General features: G+C 39.2%; 1 protein-coding gene across 6 annotated transcripts in view; it reads left to right on the top strand.

Annotated features, from left to right (window-relative positions):
* The window catches only part of DGKI (diacylglycerol kinase iota), a 199526-nt gene that overhangs the window by 162997 nt on the left and 16976 nt on the right, over positions 1-19553 (top strand). For all 6 annotated transcript variants that reach the window (XM_032445600.1, XM_032445592.1, XM_015866633.2 and 3 more), the window contains one exon: positions 9665-9690. In XM_032445600.1, the coding sequence (XP_032301491.1) occupies positions 9665-9690 (26 nt within the window). The remainder of the gene's footprint in view (positions 1-9664; positions 9691-19553) is intronic.

The following is a 19553-nucleotide window of genomic DNA, read 5'->3' as shown; positions in this document are numbered from 1 at the left end:
TTTTTTTTTTCCCCTCCCTATTTACTTGTCACAAGTCTTTAATTTTCTTTCATCCCTTTCTTCCTTCCCTCCTTCCTTTCTTTCTTTTTATTAGTTTTATTTTTACCTTTTGCTTCCATTCTGCTTGCTTAGTTTAGCCCCTGGAGTGAGAAGCAAAATCTCTACTAGAGAAGTATGGCAGATGTATAGCATGGAAAGCAGAGGAATATATCAAGACAGCCACTTCTTGTATAGTTGTTTTTTGTATGACTGGGTAAAAGAAAGTGACATTTGATAATCTGATCTTTAGAGCCCACTGCTTTCCTGAGAGCATCAAGTGTGTGGTAAATGTATCTGGCAAGAGAAGGACAAAGGAGAGTGTGGAGCTGATGATTCCACTGTGGGATATGAATACCCCTCTGTTCAGCTTTATGGAGTGGGAATAGGGCCTCCAGGGACATACATTACTGACACTGGAAGGGGGCTAGCTGGGTTTACTCATGTTGTATGGAATGACTGACAGAAAGGGTGACTGTATTTTTCTGAGTTTGATTTGAGCACTCATAAATTTAGGATAAATAACCTCCAGCACTGCAAGCTTCCAGTCCAATAAGTGCTGGAAAATAAGTGAACCTTCTTGTTTTAGGTAATGTGTGTCTATTTCTGTGTACTTGTTACTTATATGTAAGAGTTGAACTAAGATAAAAAGACCCACCCAGGTCTTGGATTTCTGAGCATTTTGCAGGAACAGCAAACTTGTGTCCACATTCTCTGTTGTTGCCATAAAGAGTGGCCATTTTTTTGGACAGGAGACCAGTTCCTAGTGTGCTCTCATTCAGTACTTTTTTCCCAACCTTAATGATTACATGATTCTATGAAATCCAAGACTAATAAGCTTTTAAAGGTTCAGGGCATGGACCTGATGCATAGTGTTGTGCATATGTAACACAAACATCAAACAATGTAGTATGTCCAACCTTTCATACTAGAACATCTCACAATCTGCATTCAGACTTAATTTATTGATATTCTATTTATATTATTAGTTTCTTGCTCAACAGTTTTACAGTGATAATTGAAATATAATTTGGTAAAAAAATGCCAAAAGACCATAACATAGAAGTGCTACTTTGGCTTACTTGACTTACACTCCAGAAAGTCAAACCTGTGCTAACTTTCTCTAATTCTTCTTGTATCAACATGTTTGAATTTCAGCTGTAGCTGGAAAACTGGAAGGGCAAACATAAAAATACCACATAGAAAAACGAGTGGCAAAGCCATCATGTAAAAATAGGTCTTCTTTTGAGGATTTAGTTTTTTTGGACCCATAAAATTTGGACTGTTTTGATAACAGTGGGAGCAGTATTTTGACATGAATGCTCACCCCAGTTAGGGAGCTACTCTTCAGTTTGTCTGGGAATTGCTGAGTGTGGGGGAGCCCATTCCCCAGGCTGAATGTTTCAGCATGACTGCCCTTGTTCTTCCGTGTCTTGGACACTGGTTCTAGGCCCCTGGCTGCAGGTTTATATGTGAGGATTTAGAAGGGTCTGTCTTTTCTTGAAAAGCTGCTGAAGTGTGTCTTGGGTAAGAAGAGAAAATTCTGAAATCTGGAAAGTACTCAAAGGAACAGGGAGAAAAGTCGTCCCTGCTTGCCTGCTGCTCCTTTGTGCTGGGAAAGGAGCTCTAACACCCAGCTCTTTGTCCCTGTAGCTGAGACTGAGTGAGCATTTAGCAGTTCTGGCACAAATGTGTTTGCCCAATAGGGAAATACATGAAGACTGGGGCCATGGCACATATCCTTTCTGTGGTTTCTGGCAGTATCAATGGCCATGGGCAAGAAGGGACAGATGGACCTGGCTAAAATATGCCTGCCAAGAACTGAAACCAGAGAGCCAGAAGTGGCCTGGAGCCAGTATAACCCTGACTCCTAGATTCTTGTTTCTCTGCCAGGTTTCTAAAAACGTAGCACAGAAAAACCGATCTGAAACTCCTATTACAAACATTTATTCTCCATTATTTACCCCATAGCAGGCATGTAAAGGGCTCAGCAGATCTGTTCTATGTAGGATTATAGAGGGGTGTGTGTTATGCAAATTAATTGATTTTTTTTTTTTTTTTATAAATTGATGGTAAGCAATGAGGGTTAATGAGGGTTACTTACTGCTTAGCACTTGTGAAAACCAGGCCACTTATTTATGAACATAATCGCATGAGCCTTTTTCTGAGGGATTCTTATGTTTCAGTCTCCCTTCTCCCAAAACCACTAAAGGCAATTTACCAGGAGTCACTGATTTGCTTTGTGGTAACAAATGCATCACTTAGGGCAGCTTCTAGATTATTTAGAAATCCAAGCTAGCCTGTCATTATTTGGATGTTGTCTCAGCATACCAAGCAGCTGATGTGCTCCATCTCCATCCAGCCTCAGGGCAAAGCTGGGGATGTGATTTCTGAATCTTAGTGTAACCACTGTGCCAGGAGTGTGGATTATGGCTTTTCAGTTATCAAAATGGTTCCTTTCTCTGGGTTAAATAGAAAGCCACTGCTTTACTTTCACCCCCCCCCTCCCCACTGCACTCTGCTAAGATTCATTGAACAATTGACAGCGTAAGTCAGTGAGGATTTTAAAGATTTAGTTCAAGGCTGGAAATGGAAGAATACCATTGGAGTATTGGATCATGATCTCTTCAAACTGAATGTCTTACATTTCCCTGAGTTACTTTGGTGTCATTTGGTGATGAGAGAAATGGGAAGCGAGTATTAAAAAAGAAAATCAACAGGTATCCTGGATCACCCTGCAGTGATCCTGATGGTCATTTGGAAATACCTTCTTTTCAAAGATACAATCCAGCATTCTTTGGACATCTTTTTGAGAGTGATTCCAAAGAAAATCTATCTATTTCAAGATGAATGTATTAGAACGTTTTGCTATAGTTTTCTTATAGTTTTTTAAGTCAAAGTTAAGCACGCTTGGATTTACATTTTGTTCTGCTCTGAATATATTCGTCCCTAGTCAAGCAGCAATTCCGAGGGTATTCCTCTGGGTGTCAGTACAACTTCAGGTATAACTGCATTGCGGCGATCCAGGCCTGCCTTCTCTCAATGTCTTTTACAATGGACAGAGAAATACAGTAAATGTTAAGAGAGAGAAAAGAAAAGGAAAAAAAAAAAAAAAAAGACAGTAGTGAGACAAGATATGAAACGATATGAGGGACAGATATGCCTGAGACACAACAAGGGGTACATCAGAGCTGCCCTGGTTTTCCTATGAAGAACCAGACCACACTCCTGAGTTGCTAGGCTAGTCATGAATTTCTGTGCAGGTAGAGACAATCAGTAGGAAGAAGCTTCAGAGATGATGGGAAAACTACTAATCTTTGCCCTTAATGGAGTTAAAATAATAATAATAATAAACTCTCCAGGCTGTTGGTACAGATTGACAAGATACGTCTGAACAGAATTCTGTAAAATAATGATTATGGATTTATGGATAAGAATGGATTTTTTTAGATTCGGGAAGCACCGCTGGTCATCGTTTTCCCACGTGTAAGAGACAGTGTTACCATTGTCTGAGAGGAATAAAAGAGTGACAAGAAAAATGCAATATTAATAGACGAAAGCATTGTAAAGATACCTATAAAATTGCGAAAGATGTGTTGGAAAGGACTTCTGAAATCCATCTATCACAAATCTCTATTTGAAATAGGTCCAGTTATAGATCTTCAGAGACTTGTCCAGCTGGAGATTCAACAGCATCTTTGCACAACCTGTATCCCTCTTTGGTCAACCACACAGTGTTTTTTCTAACATCCAGTCTGAATTTCCCATGTTCCAGCTTGTGACTGATGCTTCTCATCCTGTCTTTCTTCCTCTTTACTTCAGGAAGGCTCTAGCCTTGCATTCTTTATACCTTTGCATTGGATAGTTTAAGGCAATAGGATTTCGCCTGAGTTTTCTTGCTGCATGAGTCCAGTTCCCTCAGCCACCTCTGATGTGCCCCACTTGTGTTCACTTCAATTTGTCATTTTCTGTCTTATTTTGGGAAGCCCCAAACTTGGTACAAAACACCAGATGCAGTCTCACACAGTAGAGGAGAAATATCCTTTTCATTTACCTTATGGTTATGCTCTTGCAAATACAACCCAGTACACAGTTGGCATTCATTCAGAGGGTGGTGATGCGCTGGAACAGGTTGCCCAGAGAGACTGTAGATACCCTGTCCCTGGAAGCATTCAAGGCCAGGCTAGGTATGTCTCTGTGCAGCCTGATCTAGTGGTTGGCGACTCTGCCCACAGCAATGTGATTGAAACTAGATGATCTCTGAGGTTCTTTTCAACCCAGGCCATTCTATGATTCTGTGATATGATTCTGTGATTGTTTTGAGGGCATACTGCTGATTGACATTCAACTTGTATGCAACTAACAACATACACTTTGTTCTGAAATGCTGGTTGGCCCCCAGACTGTCCAATTGAAGGAATTTGCTTCTCTCCAGGTTCAGAACTTTCCATTTGCCTTTGTTGAACTTGCTAACTTGTTTCTCCTGCATACATGGGCCATTTAGAATTGGGCATGTGTAGGTTGAAAGTGAAAGGCTGGAGGTCTCAGTAATTCCTAGATTTGTATTTTCTGTCAAGTGTCATGGCAGAAAATAGTGGCAGCTAGGCTGAATGTTAAAGTTATTGGGCTTCTCCATGTAAGAGATGCTGAGAGAGCAAGAAAACAAGTAGTTCGGCTTTTCTGCCAGAAAGATACAAGTCACAGTCTGCAGCTGCAGGGAATTTGCCAGTCCCAGAGGCTTTGATGCAGTTTGCTGAATGAAGGAGTTTCCTCACCCATTATTTTTTTATTTTTTTAATAATTAATGTTCTAAGACTTATCTTTCATTTCAATCAGAGAATATGTGAATAAATCCCTAGAGGAATGCTATTTTCAGTTCTGAAGAGATGTACATACAAAATGAGGAGGAGCAGATTTAATCTAAAAGCTCTTTCCTTCCATTGCTCAGAAGAAGGTAGGTGAATGAGAAAGTTTGCAAAAATACATTGCCTGAGCTTGGGAAAAGATGAACGGTCATAAAACCCAGCAAAATTGCTGCACGCGGATTGTTATTCGACCTTTAAATTCTAAATGGATGTTTTTAAATAGGCCTAGTGCAGATGGTTTCTGCTACAGGTTTATTGATTAAAATAGCAGCTTTGCATCAGCTCCGGGTTTGTTTCTCCAGAGGCTTTTGTCTTCATGAATAATGTACCCATTTGCTAAAATTTTGTTAGAATTCATCTGCTGGAGGCTGGATGTGTTTTTCTAGATTTTGGAAGCCTTTGTTGTCCAGGCACTAAATTGAGACAGCCCCCTGAGCTGCCTTGCTTAGAAATAAATATTTCTTCCTCCATCCCTCCAGTACCAAATAAATCTATTGCTTGCACGCTGGGGAGTGCACTGGGAAACAATTCCTAGTATTTGGCTGTTTGGGGAAGGCTTTCATGATACGGAAAACTGTCTTGTCTGCATCAGGGATTAGATCTTTCGCAGCAATAGATCCAAACACTGAAAGAGTGAGCAGAAAAATTTCAGTGAGCTTTGAATCAGACTCTGAACTCCGAGGCACAGTGCTGTTTTAGGGGGACGTCTCATGCCTTCAGTACCATGAGTCTTCCCATTTCTTGAAAGCATCTCATGAATGTATGATTAGGGCCTTTTTGCGTTATCAGGATTTTGTGTGCATAAACGAAGTTGCTGGAATATTTGTGTGCACCTTGTGTGGGGACAAAGTTTAGTGCTTTCCTTTTGTAAGCCATAGTAGACCAGTCTACACACAGCTTCCATTGTAGAATGAGGCTTGTGGGTGCTGATGTCTCTTCTGAACAGAACTTAATGCTCTACGATGGCAGAACAACACTGCAGGACCTGTAGCAAAAGGAGGGATATGAACAGCATGGAAAGGAAAGGGAGGTGGCAACATACTTTTCTTTCTCATTCTTTCTGATCCTCTTCCCTGTTGTAGTAAAATTTGTATTCCCTTCAATTAGTCAGTACAGCAAAAACTCTTCATAAAGCACCAGCAAACTCAGGACAGAGAAATCAGATTGATACTTTTTGGTGAAAACATTTGAAGTTGGTCTTCCCTTTCATTTTACTTATGGGAAAGAACAATGCTGATAGAAGAATGTAAGAATTCTGAAAATGTAGTCAGTCATAGACATATGGGCCTCTTTACTCTCTTTTGGGTAAGGTCTGGTAGTGGTGATGATGAGCCTAAAAGTTAGTTTTGGCAGCACTGTTAATTTTCCAGCAGGAGAAAAGCATAAACAAATAGCTATTGTTGATGTCAGAAACTCCATTCTGAAGTGTCCAAGGTCAGGATACTGCAGTGCCAGATCCTTTCCTGAAGGTTGAACTAAATGCAGGTCCCTTATTGATTTAATTTGCAAAGCGTATTGACCCAGGTGGGGATACAGATCTTGACAGCATGTTAGTTCTTCTGGAGTACCTCTGATTTTATAGTACCTCTACTTTTTATAAGGCATGGAAATTGTGAATGATGGCTTGCCTCTTTGTGTCTGTAAAGCACACAGCTCGAATCATTCTCAGAGGGCAGCTGATAGAAGCTAGTTAGACACTTCCTATGTGGACGTTAGCAGCTGGGAATCCACCATTCTCAGGGCACCCATTTGGTGACCATTGCTGCCACAGTATATCCCTCACACTTCTTAAAGAACTGAAAAAAAGATGTGTGACCAGAAATATGAGCATCCACCAGATTTTTTTGTTGTCAGGAAAGTCCCTCGTGGCTGTAGAGAGAGTGGATGTGATTTAAAGTAGGTCATTATACTTTCTTTTTTTCATTTCCTTCCTCACTCTCATAAGAATGGGGAAGACCAAACAATACGCAAAGTGCCTAACACTAACACAGTTCTTCACTTTCTTAAACTATAGTTACAAGCAAGACTCCTGTTGGTGTAGTTAGGACAGTGCTTGAATGGTTTGAAAAATTTTATCCGCTGCTAAAGTGTATGGCCTGAATGATACAAGACTGTTGAAAGTCCTTTCTGCTCTGTGAAAATACTCTTTCTCTGAGTAATGGAATAAAGGAAGTCTAGTTTATTGTCTTTGGTCGTTTGGTATCTCAAATTGTGGAAGCTCTTCTTGAGGTTTTCCTGTTACTGAGATATTCAGAACCTTTCTTCGTATCTTCACAGCTACCTCAGAAAGTTTGAACTCTTTCTATTGCCTTTCCTTATGAAAACAGTAAGTGGATCTCCACCTTCTCTGTTAATAATGTGGGAAATCAGCCAACAGGCTCAAACTTTATTACTGTGAGGCAGAGATATACAACATAATCACATAATGTGATTTTTTTTTCTCAAGATACCAGTCTATGCACCCTTAAAAGATGCCTGATGAAGCCTGACGAATGAAAATACTGCTAGTAACAACAGTATTACCTGTTAGATTTCACACTGTTTAACCACTAAATTCAAAGCATGTTAAAAAAGAGCATGGAATTCATAGTTTGTAAAGTACATACTCATTTTGGGCACATTAAATGTGCACAAACCTATTTTTCATTGCACACTTCCATGCTTTAATCGAGAAGGTGGTGATGATGTGATGATATATTGTGTTGATTTTTTAAGTAGATACTAACATCTGCTTTACAAGGCATAATGAAGATCTAAATTGTGGGATAAGCCAAATGTATATTTTATTCTTTCAAATAAAGATCTAAAAGGTGATGAAACTGCAATTAAGGAGCCAAGGAATAAATTCTGCTGTTACTGTGAGACACTTTGTTAGAAATAGTTGAAGTGTCAAGATAATTGAACTAAGGACCCTGGCATGATTCTTGCATGTAAAAATTATCTTTAAAAGCCTAAATAATCACACCTTCTGATATGGCCGTATTTACATGATATAACCTTTTCAGAAATGCTGTGTTGAGTTTTGACCTTCATAAGAGCTTTTGGTGGGGTCTGATACGCTGATGAAAGCTGTGGAAAAGACCTAATGATGACTGCTAATCCTCTGAGTTGCTTTCGTTTTTACCATATTTCCACAGACATGGATGGAACTGAAGGGCATAGATGGTTTGGCTGACAGCAGAGCAGGATACATGCTTAGGATGTTCAGCAGCAATCAGGATTTAATGGCAATAGTGGATTAATTAATTCTAATCCATACAGATGCACTGGCTTCTAGCACAGTCAGAATCTTAATTAGGCAATCACATTTTTCCTTTCACAGCACTGTCGCTCCAGCTGTGCTGTAACTCTTTTGTCTCATTCTGTGTGAATGTCTCTTTTCTTAAAAACAAAGATTTGCATACTTCATTAGGAAACCTCCCTTATCTTTCCTATTTGCATCTACATATTTGAGTATCTGCTTCTGATATCCTGTATAATCCCTCAACCTTTTCAACCTTGTGATATACAGTATCCTCAGTTTCTTTATTCCTTTAAATTCAGGATTCCTAGCCCTTTGCTTTCCCTCTAGCTGATTTTGTTAAATATATGTATGTTCTTTCCCTCTTTGTTCCTGACATACTTTAATTTCCCTTTCTTTTCTGACTGCTTTTCTGATGTCGACTTTGATCTGCTTGCTGGCAATACGAACATTTTAAAATCTTTAGAATTTTGTTATTTTTATACTTTGGCACAAAAATTAAATATGTATTACATCAGAAGTGAGAGTTGGTTCATTCCACTACAGGAATAAACTCATTGTTAGCTGTAGGGGAGGTGATGAGGCAGTTGGGTCTCAATAACCAAAGCACAGCCCAGATTTGGCTATACAAATAACCCAGTTTTGCTGAGCCAAGCTACTGCAGCAAAGACAAAAATGAAAGGCCAGTGCTTTACACCTCTTTATGTTCCTTTGCCATGGGTACTGGGCAGCATGATGAGTGAGATCTTCAGCTATGGGAGCTGTGAAACCCATCCCCGGGATTCAGTGGGGACCTTCTGTTTATCAGCACTGAGTGGTCCTCATGTTTTATAACCCCTTGGTCTTGGACTATTACCAGAGGTTTAAACCACTGGTAGGATAGCCTATAACATGTTGTTGATGTTTAGTTGCTTTTCACTATCGCTGTTGTTGTTTTTTTTTTTTAACCTTTTTTAATTTTTTTTTCTCTATTTATATTGCTTTTATGAAATTGGCATTACTATGAATTTGTTAATTCCAGTTAGTGTTTTATATTCTCCATCACACTGCCTCATGCTAAAAATGGCATTAGTACTTGTGAGTTCATTCAAAGCTATCCTTTCCTCCATTGCCTCTACTTGTGAGGGTTATTCCTAGCCCACACTTGATTATGGTCCATTTGATAATCTCTGGAGGATCAGGATTTACTCAAAAGCAGCATGGGGTATTTCTGATAGTAATAGTAGTAAAATTCGTTGCCAAGTACCTATAGAAACTCATGGCATGAGTGCTTAACAGTGAGACCACAGCCTTATGAATGTGGTTCCATATGGCCTCTCAAGTCTGCAGGACCTGCTGCTAAAGGTCTCTGCGCTTTCTGCTTCTTTTTATTTTGTTAGCTGTGTTACAGTCCCTCCTTTGAAATAAGTTTAAGAATAAAACCTTTCAATTCCTCCATATCGCATTTCCCATAGTGACTTTTGAACCTGATTTGTGACCTTTTCATGGGAAAGATTGACTGGACTTTGTTGTTTTATTTCAGGTCACCAGTTTCTTCAGAAGATCAAGGTAAGATCTGCTTTATACATACAAATAGCATATTAAAAATTAGATTTGATGAATAGCTAGGAATCTCTTAATACAGTTAAGTTGGGGGAAAATAACTTTATAAAATGAAAGTTTGATATTACTAGCATGTTGTTCACATCTGGACATGAAGTGCTTGTTCATTAATTGGAGCTGTCAGAAGCTAAGGTTATGCTGAGGAGTTAGTAAAATGAATCTTGCCCAAGCAACCTGAACCACTGGTAGTGGCTGCAATTTATTCATGTAAATGCATGGATAACCTGTAGAAAGTTATGTGGATTTGAAGGGAAATACATGGTTTTGGTGATGATGAGCTTCTCTCTTATGGCTCTCAGGACAGCACCTTTGTAACAGAGGAGAATGGATTTATGCTTTAAAGGATTGAGTCTAACTGATCTAGGTTACTACAAAAATCAGTTTGGGAACACTGTAAGGAATTTAGCACAGGTTGAAGCTTCTACGTGTATTAATATTTCTTGAGTAGCAAGAGTTGCAGGCTGTGGTGATACACTTGCTCTGAAATAAGCTGAAGGATTCAGTCTTTTGCTGAGATTGCTGTGACTAGCTGGTTAATACCTTGATCAACTTGGATTCTTAGATATAAAAATCTTTAGAGGACAATAAATTGCTGTTACTTTGGTACTGAAGTCCAGAGGCACACTGCAAATCAGGAGGAAATAGCACTGGAAGAATTATGCAAGGAATGAGGAGGGTAACAGAGACTAAAACTGAGAGGGGGTTCGTCATATAGCTCTGAATCTAGAATATTATTTTGGATCACCAAAAAAAAAAAAAAATATAGTTTTTTCTTTCTACATCTAATTTCTATGCATTTATCAGTCAACAAAATTTCTGGACAATACAGTAAGTTTTATTTGGTCTCGATGTAGAACAGTAAAGGCTTGCAAATGAAGATGTAAAAGGGGTGGGTCTGAGCCTGCGAATGTGTGGAGTGCTACACAAATGAGCAATAGAAATACCAACTGGTGTTGATGGGACCCAAGAGGGGCTACAGCATATATGTTTGTTTGGCCTGTGGGGTGATTAGTTAGTTAGGTAGCAGCCTACATTGTCTTTGGCACCAGCCAACTTTTTAATCGAGTATAGTGGCTGTCAAACATACCATCATTAATAAATTCTCTTCCATCTCCTCAACACATGATTTCTTAGTCAAGGTTATAGAAATGGAAAGGAGGTTAATCCAAAGATCCATCTCTACCCCACTCTTGTCTGATTGTAGTGGATCCCCTGATAAATAAGAGCAGGAAGGTGACAGGAGCATATAGTTTGACTTTCCTGGTGTACCAACCCAATCTGCCTCTAGTAATTTGCAGTACACTGACATTGTGAACAAAGAGAGCTTTCTTAATAGTTTATCTGCTTTTTAGCATGCCTGCAGCTTTTTAATACAATGTACCAGACACCTGTGGCATGTTAACAGTAGTCTCCATTTCTCCAACTTTCAGAAGAAATTTGAAAACATTATTGTTTAGTATACTCTTTCCAAATCTAGACTTAGTGTACTTTCGAGTGCAACTTGTTAATGATAGACTGCTTTGCTTTTTCATTTCCCTTGTATTTGTTCCATTGCCTCATCATTATCTATTAATAGAGCAACAAAGAGTGTATAACATATTTCCTTGTATGTCTTCAAATTTCATTATTTCCTACTGTCTAATGTATTCCTTCATTCCAATGTATTTATACTGTTCTATTCTTTCACAAAATCTTCCTGTTTTCCATCTACCATCTGCTGCCAGGATCTGGCTTTTTAGGTTTGATGAGCATCTCCAAATAACCTCATCCTTTCTCTCTTCACTTTTTCTTGTAAAAAAACTTCTGAAATACAAGTTGAAAGATCTATTTTTGTTTGACAAATTGCAGATGGGCTAGTGCTAGTTATTAGATTATTATTATTATTATTATTATTATTATTATTATTATTATTATTATTATTATTATTATTATTGTTATTATTTGTTTAGTGACTGTGGCATATCTAGCTAGATTTGCAAACTGTTTAAATATGTAGGAGCTACTGTTTAAATATGTAGGAGCTTCTATCAAACACAAAAGATTTCCTGTGTCTCAGAAAGAGATCCAGTGCCTTGGATTTCCTCTCTCCCACTGTGTCACATGCAGTCCATGGTAAATAAGCAAAGTACTAGAAGAAAAACATGACAAAAGTGCTGTAGCATAAGATGGCTTGAACCTAGGGGCTTCTCAGCCCATTTTAAGCATAGTTGTTGAAGCATTTCAAATTACTCTGAAATCTATTATCTAAACACAACTTGGGAGTAGAGCTGAGAATTCTCTGAACTGCCTGGCTTTTACAGTGTTTATGCATACCTCTCGTGGTATAATTTTTCTTGGAGTAGAGATCCAATAATGTTAAGACTCTTATTCAGCCATGTACCTATTCAATATCTTAAACATTTTTATGTACAGTTATAAGGCAGTAATGCTTTAAGGTGTACAGATCATGCTGTAGAGTAATCTTATCTCACTGGCATCACTCCTTGTCCTTTATTTCTGCTTCTCTTCCCTATTATTGGGCAACTTTCCAGTGCTGATTTTCTGATGATGTTATATGTTGGCCATTGCTGAGAAAAGACACTGTCTACAGTCTTGTGCCAACTCCCCCCCCCCCCCCCCCCTTACTTTTTCTGTGTGTTTGTGTGTTTCTTTCTTTTCCTTTATTCTTATGGCCCTTTTCAAATGTCTCTTTTCCCTTGTCCATGGTCTTCTTGCTGCATGGTGAATAGATTCTCTTATTGTGCTCTTCACTTTGGTTTCTGATTGTTCTCAGTGTGCAGCACCTGCTTCTGCTTCTAGTGTTAGTTGCCAGAAGTAGCTGTAGCACTTGCAGTGGAGTAACAGAGTTGCTACCAGAATTAGCATCAAATGTGAGTGGCACTTCTATTAATCCCTGACAGCATTATGCAGAGCTGAAGAGAGGGTGAGTCTGAAGCACTGTCTGTCTGTGGCTGGGCATCTATTGAACAGTTGTAACAGTGCACAATACTTCTAGTTATGGTCACATGTTAAAGGTACCTTTATCAGTTAAAGAATTGAGCCATTTTAATAGCCTCAGAAAGGGAATCAGTATTGCTAGAAACTCTTAAAAGATTTTGAGGTTTTTGCCTATATCCTTGGTACAAGGTACTTAATACATGAGCATTTAGAGCCAAGTAGAAAAACTAACTCCCAGTTTCCCTAATTGTCTGACCAAATGAAACCAATGAAGTGAAAACGAAAGCATGGTAATTTAGAGAAGGTCTTAAGGTGGAAGTTGATGAACCTGGGCTTTTTGCTTTGTTTTCCTCTACCAAACCTGCTTTTTGTTGCATCAACATAATTTCTGGCAAACTTTGCTATGTTAAACTCAATATCTTTTCACTGCAATGGATTCCAAATTCATGAGGGAGTAGGGCTCAAGTGAGAAATTAGGACAAGAAACAAATATATTCAAAGGAAAAAAATGGGAGAAGGTCAATAGTGTCATAATATGACACAGTGGGTGAAGGTGAAGAGTGATTTTCTGTTTGGAAAGACAAGTAGGGACACCCAAAGGTCTTTCAGATTCTGGCAGGGACTGATTTTAAGATAATCATCCAGTCTGAATACCTTATCTTTAAGAGGCATTTTTGCAGAGCCAGAAGTGCATTAGAAATGAAAAGGTTTTAAGTGATGACCTTCAAATTAGCATCTATTGGAAGACTTTTCCACAGGGATTACTTGGCATAGTAATCAGCAGGAAGCTTGGGGTGACAAATACAATACTGTGTCTAGAGGCCTCTGTGGGAGAAGAGAGACAGAGAGATTGTGGATCTCATTCTCTGGAGATATTCAGAACAACTTGGATGTTTTCCTGTGGAACCTGTGCTGGGGAATGTGCTTTATCAGAAGCTGGACTAGATGACCTCCAGAACTCCCTTCCAACCGCTACAGTCCTGTGATTCTGTGATAAGGAAGGGAGTAACCAACAGTATGCATGAAAGACAATGCAACTCAATCCTACACAGAAAAATGATTTGCTGTCTCTCTTTGAGACAGGGTGTGCTGTTCATTATAGTGTGCTCCAGTACTGTCTGCCCTGTTAAAGGGAAAAGGTCTGCACATGAGAAATAAGAACGTAGGAGTCCCAGAGATCAGCGTAAGAGCTGAGAACACTTACTGGAAAATGGGAATTTCCTGTTGTCCCTGTTGACCTTGGGAATCTGGGCTTCACTCCATTGACTTCCTTTCATATTTGTGGAGTCACTGGCCTCTGGTCTTGCTAGTCAGAGTCTGCAAGTGAACAGTAAAGAGTGGGCTTTTAAAATTTATTTATTTATTTATTCTTAAAGTGGGCTTCTATTCTGAATAAAAGGACAACTCCAGAGCATCCTGAATCTCTCAGTGCTGGTAGAATCATTAAAAACAAAGCAAACCACCAAAAACTTCTGCTTTTGCACATCTCCAACTGAGAAGCTGTCTTCATCAGGGTGATGGTGATGTTGCTACCATTTACCTAGCAACAAATTGAGTTGTCCTGGAATGCTTTCACTGAACAAATCAAAGGCAGTGCTGTGTGTGTGTGTGGGGGGGGGGAAGGGAGGAGCTCCTGACTGCAGGTATTTATTTTGATTAATTAGCCACTTTGGGAAGAAAGCCCTCCTGGATAGTGTTTTGAAAGTAAGTCTGTGGCCAGCTGAGCTAACAGTAGCATAGGGATCTGATCAGGGTTTGTTTGTTCACATCTCAGCAGAGGGTGGGTTCGATTCAGAGCCATAATACTTATAACAAGAGAAAGTGTTCTGTGAAAGCACTTCTGTAGGACTGAGGGAGGCCCGTTGCCAAAACCTTTAAAACGTACCTATGTCCTATCTCCCATTATATCTAAACAGGCTAAGGGATCAGTAGGCAGCTAGGAAAGGAAAGAAGGAAAGGTTTGGCAGATGCAGTAGGGGAAAACTGAGAAATTTTCTTTCCAGCTGGCCACTGTCTTTATCTCTTTCCCCTTGGAAGAGCATAGGAGCAATGAAAGTGTTATCTGGACCTGGGCATCAGTTTTCAAGCAGAAGACCTGGGTAACCTAACACTACTTCACTCCTGCATTTTGTTTCTGATGGACACAGTGATGCTGCTTGTGGTCATATGACCATGGTAACTCATTGAAGTAACAGAGGAAAAAGATTCCCTCCATCCACTCAAGACTCTGGCCAGCAAATAAAAGCTTGAAATGACTTTCAGATTGTTTATTTCTACGGTGGAGACCTAATTTTGAAGATGATTTACTTAGATATTGCTGTATAAAGGCATTGCAGCTGGCCTTGATGTGGCAAAGATGTGAAGGAGTTGCAGTAGGAATGTCTGTAATAGTAATGGTCTGCCATGTTAAGGGAGGGTGAAGAATAATATGACCCACACTGTTCCTGGTATTTTTTTGTAACCCTTTTTTGTTTTTAAGTAAAAAAAGTAAATCATTGCTTAATTATTTTGCCTAGAACTCCTTTCCTGCCAAACTACTGCCACTCTTTTGATAAAGTGTCTGCATTAGTCAGCCACAGTCTTCCCTGCCTTGTGTTCTTGCTTCATCAGAGACATTTTCCTCCACCACATCACTCCTGAAAATGACAGTAATTGTTCCCATCTTGGCTTAAAAGTAAAAATGGTGGAAGGCAAAAGGAAATTTAAAAAAAGGAATGATGTCTGCCAGATGGTATTTAGTTTATCTGCAACTGCTCTTTGGGTTTTTGGACCATTTACAAAGGAAGCCCTTTCGCCTTATGGTCATCTCTTCCCTTTGTAAAACTAGTTGAGACAGTCTTGCAGGAAATGTTCAGCATAAGGATTTGAATACTTCCACTGCTAACTATCAACTGTACTCTCAGCTCAGCACTAGTGCCACATAAACAATTCAGAGTGGACTCTAATTGGCATCAAATTACCTTTAAACTAGTCTGACAGTGCAAATGGGGCCTAAAAGGCAGCTTGAGTGTAATTTACATCTGCTTGAAAGCCTCTTTATCCTTGTAGAGTTTTATGAAGGGACTTCTGTGTAAGTGAGAATTTGGCCTTTCTTTTCTTTAACAGTGTGTGGTTATTTTTACTTTTTTTTTTAATCTTTTTTTTACTATATTTTTTTCTTAATCTTTTCTCTAAACAGTGATTTGCAGCTGTTTGTTGTGTGAATCTAAAATTCTAAAAAGAAAAGGTTTTTAATACAAAAACTATCTTAGTAAGGGGTAATTTTTGCATGTTAAATTCCTTTGTTTTATTTCCAAATTACGCAAACAGATGCGGTTAATACTGTGTCGGTTCTTCCCTTTGGATTTGCACAGAATTAGGTAGTTTTGTAGCTAAAGGACAACCCAAACTGTTGAGAAGGACTTTTTACCTCTTTGAGCAATCCCAGAAATAGATATTATTGAAACATGACTTGTTCAGAGGACCAGCATGCTTCAAAAAGTGCCTCTTAAACCGCAGGAGACGGTATGCTCATACACACGTTTTCCTGTACAGATGGATTAGCTGGAGATGCTTTGCGTAGACCTTGTGCTGAATAGTCACCAGACTTCTGTGTCTGGCTGCTGTTCAGCTGAGGTGTTTCTGAGCTTTTGGTTGTAGCAGATTGTCTGTTTTATTGGTCTCTTAGGAGTATCTTGAACTCTCAGGCTCTTTATCTGATTTTCTTTCACGGAAATAGTGCTTCACAGCTCTGCTCTCATGAGCTACCTAGACCACTGCTGGAGCCCTGAGATTCCATAAGAAGTCTGAGCCTTTCCCACAGCTGAAGTCCTGTGGGGAAATCTTGTTTACTGTCTGTTTCTTTAGGATATTGGATAGTGGCAGCAAACATACATTTTGGAAAAAAGTTTCAAAATCAGTTAGTCTCTGCCATAGTCAACAATAACAACAACAAAAAACAAACGCCAGTACACTGTAAGTTTGAAATCTGTGAACTGAATGTATTTTTGCTGTCTTATTTTTGTCACAGTTCTTATACGGTCTTGAGTCTGCTGTATAACTCATTCAGTAAGTCCATTGCCTGTTTTCTGTTCCCTTGGCAGGCTACTCCTTCAGGAATTTCTAGTTTTCAAAAAGGCTTGTGAGAGACTTCTTCTTAAGTTATAAATGCGTTTTGCCCATGAGAGCGATTGATGAGTTTTCTTACCTCAACTCAACCCTTGAACCTTTTTCCATTGTATTTTCTCCCCTTCTTCCATTGAGGAGGGAGAGTGAGAGAATGGCTGTAGTGGAGTTTAGTTGTCCATCAGGGTGAAACATCCACACTATCAAAGCACTGCTAAGCTTTCTCCTCAGGCAGATTCTTTAGTAGTATCAGGTCTGGTTTTACAGTGATCTCTTGAAAATGGGTGTTTTTTCCCCCCAACACAGCTTTTTCTATATCTAGCTGTAAGAAAATAGTCAGTCATGAGGTTTATGATAGGATCAAATATCTTTTTACTTGTCTTGGCACTAGTATAATAATAGATTCCAATCGGAGTAGGTATCTCTTACTAGGGCTTGACTGACTGGGCTGTGAGTCCAAACTGGGTAGCCCATATTCAGAGAGCTTTTCCATGTCCTATAAGGATGAAATTTTTTAAGTACTCTTCCAATGAACATAGAGGTTATTTTCTTCTGCAGAATTCTAACCCAGTATTTCTATTGGCCATTTTGCTCTGCTGTTTTTATTTTTTGTTAGTCTTTTGACCCTCATACCCACACAGATATATTTATTTCCTTTTCTTTTCTTGGGAAACCCCTCAATGCACAAGACTTTATTTCCATTTTCTTTTGTTTGTTGCTGTTTTCAGTAGTTGTTTCCAGTACTTGTAGGTACATAAAATACATGAAGAAACATTTAATTGCTCTTTCCTCTCAATGTAGCTTCAAAGAGAAAGCATCATCCCCTTCAGTGACACTCGAGACTGTCTGCAGATCAAAGACATGCCAGCTTGTAGTCATTCCAACAAAGCATTATTAATTTTTTATTTAATTTCTCAGTTATGTAGACAATCTGGCGTACATATTTTAAAGGTTTTTAGTTTTTTTTTCCTATAACCTTAAAAGCAGATTAAATATTAAGAAGAAGTGACTGGTTTATGAAAGCTCAAATGCAGAGATTTTCAGCTTTTCTTCACTGTGGATCCCTCAAAACTGTCTGTGGTACTGGCAGACACTTTAGATATGCCAGCTTACATGCCAGTTTATCATAGTCATCATGGAAGGGAAGTAGTCGTAGAATAACAGAATAACTTTGGTTGGAAAGGACCTTAAAGATCAAGTTCCAACTGCCCTAGCACAGGCAGGGTTGCCAACCACTAAGTCAGGGACCTAGATCAGATTGCCTAGGGCCCTATCCAACCTGGATTTATATGCTACTGTGGATGGGGCACTTGCAGCTTCTCTGGGCAGACTGTTCCAGCACCTCATTGCCTTCTGAGTAAAGAATTTCTCCTCGACATCTAATCTAAGCCTGCCCTCTTTTATTTTGAAATCATTCCCCTTTGTCCTCTCACTGTCTACCCATGTAAAATGTTGATTTCCCTCCTGCTTAAAATCTGCCTTCAAGCACTGAAAGGTTGCAGTAAGGTCTCCCCTGAGCCTTCTTTTGTCCAGGCTGAACAAGCCCAAATCCCTCAACTTTTCTTTGTAGGAAAGGTGCTCCAGCCCTCTGATCATCTTTGTGGCCCTCCTCTGGGCCCATTCCAAAAGCTCCATATCTTTCTTGTGCTGAGGGTCCCAGATCTGGACTCAGTACCCCAGATGGGACCTCACAAAGGCAGAGCAGAGGGAAACAATCCCCTCCCTTGCCCTGCTGGCCACCCCTATTCTAATGCAGCCCAGAATACTGTTGGTCTTTTGCACACTGTAGGCTCATGTTAAGTCATTCCATAGGCTGCTTCTCCGAAGTGGTCTGATCAACCACCTTTTCCTGCAGGTCAAGGTTGAAGTTCAGTCTACAGTAGAAGAGAGTTCAGCTCTGTATAGTTCTGGATAAGTTATGTTGCTTTCAGCTTTTCACATTAGATTTGGTCTATACTGGATTGTACAAAGCTGTTACAAGCAAATTGTTGTTTACAGAGGAAACAGTGTGTTTCTGAATGATAATCCATATAGATTACACACACTTGAGAGCTTAGCTTTTTTGAGTGATTGAAATAGTTATTATTGATTTCAGTGAAACTATTGATTTTGGTAAAACTAGTGCAAAATTATAAACAGGAACTTGTTTTCTTATTGTTTTTTTTTGGTAATGCTGAACTTTAATAGCTCAGAAGACTCCTGCTGTGTGAAAAGAACACTCTTCAAGTCAGTATAAGCTTTTAACTTCTCAACATGTGAAACAGTAATTATTTTAAATTTCTGGTTCTGTGAATTTCATAGTCCTCAGCAATAATAAGGGAAGGGAGATGTTCTGGAAGCTAATGATAGGCCAAGTTAAGTTGAACAACAGCTAAGAAATGTGATGATGTCACCTTCTGCTGCAGATTTTTTATTTATTGCTATCAGCCCAGCAAGATTTGAGTGAGGCAGCATTTGAAGAGGTGATCCTTAAGAGTTCCCTGGAGCAAATCTGGCAGGAAATGGAGATGTACACAGGGGCTCATAGTAAAGTGACTCACAGTGGAGTCCTGAAGTCTAATATATTTATTATCTGCTTCTAGACAGAAAGAAACATCCAGCACTGAAATGTGGATGGCATGTTAATTCCAAGTTCCTTGTCTTAAAACGAACTCAATGGTTGTAAGCACTGTCTGATAAATGAGGTTTGTACGATGGGTTGTACAATATCCTGAATATTTCAGATTATCAACTGTCTTACTGTGCCTTTTGAAGGAGCTGAAGGTTTT

The sequence above is a fragment of the Coturnix japonica genome, chromosome 1 (assembly GCF_001577835.2).
Source record: "Coturnix japonica isolate 7356 chromosome 1, Coturnix japonica 2.1, whole genome shotgun sequence".
NCBI classification, from domain to species: Eukaryota; Metazoa; Chordata; class Aves; order Galliformes; family Phasianidae; genus Coturnix; species Coturnix japonica.
The sequence above is the reverse complement of the archived record's forward strand: the minus strand, read 5'-3'. Positions and strand labels throughout refer to the sequence as shown.